This window comes from Zalophus californianus, chromosome 17 (assembly GCF_009762305.2).
Source record: "Zalophus californianus isolate mZalCal1 chromosome 17, mZalCal1.pri.v2, whole genome shotgun sequence".
NCBI classification, from domain to species: Eukaryota; Metazoa; Chordata; class Mammalia; order Carnivora; family Otariidae; genus Zalophus; species Zalophus californianus.
In genome coordinates, this window is record NC_045611.1 from 8,395,714 (window position 1) to 8,402,503 (window position 6,790).

Sequence of the window (6,790 nt, forward strand, 5' to 3'; positions counted from 1 at the left end):
GTCAATTTCCCATTTGGGCCTGACGTCACAAGTGCTATAAAACTCAGCAATTGCTTTAAACTCTTCTTGCTGGATCAGAGGCTTTAAAATCTTTTTTCATCTTCGAGCTGTAGCTCGGGCTGCTCTTCGGCTCGGCCTCCCCCCTTTTGCTCTCTGCCTCGCCTTTCCCCAGGACTTCGCTATTTTGCTTTAAAAAAAAAAAAAGGCAAGAAAGAACTAAACTCCCCCCTCCCTTTCCTCCAGCCGGGCTGCACCTCTGTCTTGCACTTTGCACGGAGAGAGCGCGCGAGGGAGAGAGAGAGGAAAGAAAAAAAATAAATAAAAAGAGCAGGCAGAAGAGAAGGCGAGAAGCATGAAGTGTTAACTCCCCCGTGCCAAGGCCCGCGCCGCCGGACAGCCGCCCGCCGCGCCTCCAGCCCCGAGCGGCCGCCGCGCGCGCCCCGCCTGCAGCCCGGGCCGGCGAGGCGAGCCCTCCTTATGCAAAGCGCGCAGCGGAGCGGCGAGCGGGGGACGCCGCGCACCCGGCCGGGCTCCTCCGGCTTCGCCGCCGCCGCCACCGCAGCCCGCGGAGGACCTTCCCGAGCCTGAAGCCGCCGGCTCGGCACGCACGGAGGCGAGCAGGCGAGGAGGGGCCGGGGCGAGCGAGCGAGCACATTGGCGTGAGCAGGGGGGAGGGAGGGCGGGCGCGGGGGGCGCGGGCAGGGCGGGGGGTGTGTGCGCGCTCGGAGGTTTCGGGCCAGCCACCGCCGCGCGAGCTAGAAGCGCCCCAGCCCGGCAAGCTGGCTCACCCGCTGGCCACCCAGCACAGCCCGCTGGCCCCTCTCCTGCAGCCCATCTGGCGGAGCGGCGGCGGCGGCGGCGGTAGGAGAATGGCATCAGAACTGGCAATGAGCAACTCCGACCTGCCCACCAGTCCCCTGGCCATGGAATATGTTAATGACTTCGATCTGATGAAGTTTGAAGTGAAAAAGGAACCGGTGGAGACCGACCGCATCATCAGCCAGTGCGGCCGTCTCATCGCCGGGGGCTCGCTGTCCTCCACCCCCATGAGCACGCCGTGCAGCTCGGTGCCCCCTTCCCCCAGCTTCTCGGCGCCCAGCCCGGGCTCGGGCAGCGAGCAGAAGGCGCACCTGGAAGACTACTACTGGATGACCGGCTACCCGCAGCAGCTGAACCCGGAGGCGCTGGGCTTCAGCCCCGAGGACGCGGTCGAGGCGCTCATCAGCAACAGCCACCAGCTCCAGGGCGGCTTCGATGGCTACGCGCGCGGGGCGCAGCAGCTGGCCTCGGCGGCCGGGGCCGGCGCCGGCGCCTCCCTGGGCGGCAGCGGCGAGGAGATGGGCCCCGCCGCCGCCGTGGTGTCCGCCGTGATCGCCGCGGCCGCCGCGCAGAGCGGCGCGGGCCCGCACTACCACCACCACCACCACCACCACGCCGCCGGCCACCACCACCACCCGACGGCCGGCGCGCCCGGCACCGCGGGCAGCGCGTCCGCCTCGGCCAGTGGCGCGGGCGGCGCGGGCGGCGGTGGCCCGGCCAGCGCCGGGGGCGGCGGCGGCGGCGGCGGCGGCGGCGGCGGGGGCGCGGCGGGGGCGGGGGGCGCCCTGCACCCGCACCACGCCGCCGGCGGCCTGCACTTCGACGACCGCTTCTCCGACGAGCAGCTGGTGACCATGTCGGTGCGCGAGCTGAACCGGCAGCTGCGCGGGGTCAGCAAGGAGGAGGTGATCCGGCTGAAGCAGAAGAGGCGGACCCTGAAAAACCGTGGCTATGCCCAGTCCTGCCGCTTCAAGAGGGTGCAGCAGAGACACGTCCTGGAGTCCGAGAAGAACCAGCTGCTGCAGCAGGTCGACCACCTCAAGCAGGAGATCTCCAGGCTGGTGCGCGAGAGGGACGCGTACAAGGAGAAATACGAGAAGTTGGTGAGCAGCGGCTTCCGAGAAAACGGCTCCAGCAGCGACAACCCGTCCTCTCCCGAGTTTTTCATGTGAGTCTGACACGCGATCCCAGCTAGCCACCTTGATAAGTGCTCCGTGGGGGTCCGACTCGGGTGTGGGCTTGCTAGTTCCAGAGCCGTGCTCGCCGCCACCTCGCCCCCTCCCCTGCGGAGATTGCCCGATGCCCCTGCACACACACATACACAAACGCGCGCGCGCGCGCATACACACCCAACACACACACAACACACACACACCCTGCTCCCAGTTGGCGGTGGTGGTGGCTGTTTTTAAATGGGGAGGGAGTGGATGTCTGGCTCATGGATTGCCAATCTGAAATTCTCCATAACTTGCTAGCTTGTTTTTTTTACACCCCCCACACACACACACAATGTTCAAAGATCTCAGCAGAGTTCTTCATGCTCACCTTTGAAGCCTGCATCATTCACAGTGTTGTTTTTTTTTTTCTTCTTCTTCTTCAGTTCATGAGCTGGTGTTCATTTCTGTGTGTGTGTGTTTTATTTTGTTTGGATTTTTTTTTTAATTTTACTTTTTGGAGCTTGCTGTGTTACCCTATTTCCCAACCTCCACCCTCATGCCCTCTTCACCCATCTCCTCAGAGATAAAAGAAAAAAAAAAAAAAGCTAAGTTTTTTTTTTCCTCCTCCTGAGTTCTTCATGTGAGATTGAGCTTGCAAAGGAAAAAAAATGTGAAATGTTATAGACTTGCAGCGCGCTGAGTTCCATCGGGGTTTTTTAGCATTGTTATGCTAAACTAGAGAAAAAAATCCTCATGAACCTGCCACAATCAAGCCTGCATCAACCTTCTGGGTGTGACTTGTGAGTTTTGGCCTTATCATGCCAAATCTGAGTTTAGTCTGCCATTAAAAAACTCATTCTCATCTCATGCATTATTATGCTTGCTACTTTGTCTTAGCAACAATGAACTATAACTGTTTCAAAGACTTTATGGAAAAGAGACATTATATTAATAAAAAAAAAAGCCTGCATGCTGGACATGTATGGTATAATTATTTTTTTTTCTTTTTTTTCCTTTTGGCTTGGAAATGGACGTTCGACGACTTATGGCATGGCATTCATACTTTTGTTTTAATTGCCTCATGACTTTTTTGAGTTCAGAACAAAAAAGTGCCACCCTAGAGCCTTCTTCCCATGAAAGTTTGCATCTGCTCCAAAACTGCTTTGAGTTACTGAGAACTTCAGCCTCCCATTGTAAATGCACTGAAGGCATTCCTTGTCAAAGATGCCAGAATGGGTTAAAAATTTAACATGGCAAACATTGAAAGAACTCTTAATGTTTTCTTTTTAATAAGAATGACACCCCACTTTGGGGACTAAAATTGTGCTGTTGCGGAAAGCAGTCTAAAATTTATTTTTTAAGAAAAAAAGAAATCTGCCCCGTTATTTTTGGTTTGTTTTATTTTTATTTTATTTTTTTTTTTTTGGCTTTTGGTCATTGTCAAATGTGGAATGCTATGGGTTTCTAGTATATAATTTAATTCTAGTTTTTATAATCTGTTAGCCCAGTTAAAATGTATGCTACAGATAAAGGAATGTTATAGATAAATTTGAAAGAGTTAGGTCTGTTTAGCTGTAGATTTTTTAAAAGATTGATGCACTAAATTGTTTACTGTTGTGATGTTAAGGGGGGTAGAGTTTGCAAGGGGACTGTTTAAAAAAAAAGTAGCTTATACAGCATGTGCTTGCAACTTAAATATAAGTTGGGTATGTGTAGTCTCTGCTATACCACTGACTGTATTGAAAACCAAAGTATTAAAGGGGAAACACCCCTGTTTATATCTGTAGGGGTATTTTACATTCAAAATGTATGTTTTTTTTTTCAAATTTAAAGTATTTGGGACTGAATTGCACTAAGATATAACCTGCAAGCATATAATACAAAAAAAATTTGCAAAACTGTTTAGAACGCTAATAAAATTTATGCAGTTATAAAAATGGCATTACTGCACAGTTTTAAGATGATGCAGATTTTTTTACAGTTGTATTGTGGTGCAGAACTGGATTTTCTGTAACTTAAAAAAAATCCACAGTTTTAAAGGCAATAATCAGTAAATGTTATTTTCAGGGACTGACATCCTGTCTTTAAAAAAAAAAAAATGAAAAGTAAATCTTACCACAATAAATATAAAAAAATCTTGTCAGTTACTTTTCTTTTACATATTTTGCTGTGCAAAATTGTTTTATATCTTGAGTTACTAACTAACCACGCGTGATGTTCCTATGTGCTTTTCTTTCATTTTCAATTCTGGTTATATCAAGAGAAAGAATAATCTACAATAATAAACTGCATTTTTTTTTGATTCTGTGCTCAGTTTCTTAGTGTACAGTTTAACTGGGCCCAAAACCGCATTAGAAGTGTAAAATGCATCCTTTTCTCCAAAGGAAGAATTAATGGAGGTGTAGGGAGGCAATAAGTCAGGGTGAAACATAGGCTATTTTGTGAGGTGGGAGGCCAGTCCCTTTGAATAATTAGCAATATTTAATATAAATGTAAATTATGACCTCTCAAAATGCATCCCTCCCTCTCCCCCCCCAACAAAGTTTTCAGTTTTCAAGTGAGTTGAGACAGCATTGCCTTCTGGTGAAAACAAACAAACAAAAATCCCAACCAGAGAGTAGGGCCTTCTCAGCATTGTCCTCAGCTTCTGGTCCAGCAGCAAGCCCATCTAGAGAGAAATGGGCCAAGCAAAGAAGTCATGGCAGGAGGTGGCTTGGGCACATATGCATTTAATGGTAAAGATAAACAATTCTTGCCTTTTGGCTAAAATTGATTATTTTTCCTTCTCATACACCATGATTTTCTTGTTAGCAAGGCCTGACCCAACTTAACATCAACACTTTCGACAAATCAAATTGTTTGTTTGTTTTTAACTTTGAAGGTCATTTGTCTTAAATAGGAAAAAGAAAAACCCACCCCTTACTTACATAACCCCAAGTACATATCTGGGTTTAAAACTGTGTTATTAAATCACATTTCGCTGTGAGTATTTAGCAGAGGGGGCCTCTCCACTTAGACAAGCTGACCATGATTTCAAATCACCTTAACTCCAGAAATATCAGCAAAAAGTAATGCCTTGATAGAATCAAGGCTGTGCTCTAATCAGTATTTACCCCCAGACAGGCTGTGTATCGGAGGCTCGTTTCAGAGATGACTTGGAAAGTGTTGAGCTACCTTCACTAACGGCGTTGACCTATTTTAAAATGACATAAATTCATGCAACTAATGTTACAAATTCATGCAGTTTGCACTCCTCATCAACTTCCCCTAGAATGCTAAAAGAATGTTAGACAAAGCCAATACTGTTTTGAAAATGTAGCCAAACACGATGACTTTCATTTTATTTTGTTTTTGGTGTTTTTTGTTTTTGTTTTTTTTTTTTAAGATAATACTGCAACTCTGAACGAAGGCCTTATTTTGAAGAAAACAGGTTGTGCTTGGCGCGGATGAGTTCTGGGCAGTTGATCATCCTGTCTTCCTTCCCCTTTTCACAGAACGCGAAGACAGTGTATACCCACTGCATTTTGACCTTCCTTTATGTGCCAGTTTGGATAGAACTCCTGACTCGACACGTAATTTTGCTTAACACAAGTCTTCATAGTAAACGTACTTCCATGTGCTTGAAGTTAGCTCTTCTCTGCTTCCAAGGTTTGGGTTTTTTTTTCTCTGATCCCAACGAGGAGATAGGCAGTTTCCCCCTCCAGGGGCAGAAACAGAGATATATCATTTATGCAAAAAGCTCAGCATCAGATGAAAAGCTTTTAGGCAAACACATTCTGAAAATAAGAGTGCCATTCAGGATGGACTTACTGCAGTCACCTCCTGAGGAACAGGACTTGGGAGAAAAACAGTTGTGCCACAAGTAAGCATTTTGATAGGACTCAACAAGGCAGTTCACTATAATAAGTGGGTTTGGGCCCCAAACATTAGAAAGCAGATGCTGTAGAAAATGGGGTTTGGGTGACTGGCTTTAAGAGACGGTTAACTCCTTAGTGAAAGGCAGTTTTAGATAGAACCATGACTAAAAACTTTGAAATGTAGTATGAGAGGCAAAAACAAATACGTGTGTTTTGGGTGGTGGTGGTGGTTGTTTTTTTTTTTTTTTTTTTAACAAAGAAATCCTAAATTCTGCCTAAGTGCCCCTAGTAGAAATAAGTCTCTAAATTAAAAAATAAATTCTGTAAGGAAATCTAGCTTTTCCTTTCCACTGCATCTGAGTCTTTGTCTAAATAGTGTTAAAATTCCTTTCATTCCAATTACAGAACCGAGCCCACTCGCAAGTTGGAGCCGTCAGTGGGACACGCCACATTTTGGAAGCCCCAGCAGTGTGTACTTACAGTGTATTCACAAAGAGACATTTATGTGAGAACTGTACATTAAAAATTCATTATTATCGTTCACAGCCTTAGAGCACACCCTGCCCCTGACTTCCGTTTAGTCTCCTTTTTGCAGAAAAATGATTGTGTTAGGAAGGGTAGTAGGTGTATAACCTCCATGCTATGAACTCTGCCTCTGGTCTGAGGATCTTTCTGTGCCAACCTAGAGGAAAGCACACGGGTGCTTCTGGCCTCACGGTGCACGAAACTAAATAGGTGCCATTGTTTTCAACCTGCAAGATTAGTTTTTAAAATCCACTGAAATTTAAAGGAGATCTATATGTACATTTATAGGGAGAGAAGTTTCCCAGAAGGTAGCAGCTAGCGTTTTTGAAACATATGTAGACATGCACACTCTAAATAGTACTTTTTCACACTTCGTTGTTTCTCTGGCAGATAATTTTACTAAGAAGAAAAATATACTTGCCTCCCCTTCCC

General features: G+C 47.1%; 1 protein-coding gene across 1 annotated transcript; it reads left to right on the top strand.

Moving 5' to 3' along the window:
* The first annotated feature begins 360 nt into the window (after positions 1-360).
* Positions 361-6,371, top strand: MAF (MAF bZIP transcription factor). Its single transcript, XM_027618626.2, has 2 exons — positions 361-1,987; positions 6,239-6,371. The coding sequence occupies exons 1-2, from the start codon at positions 870-872 to the stop codon at positions 6,354-6,356; spliced, it is 1,236 nt and encodes a 411-aa protein (XP_027474427.2). The 5' UTR covers positions 361-869; the 3' UTR covers positions 6,357-6,371.
* Positions 6,372-6,790: the final 419 nt, after the last annotated feature.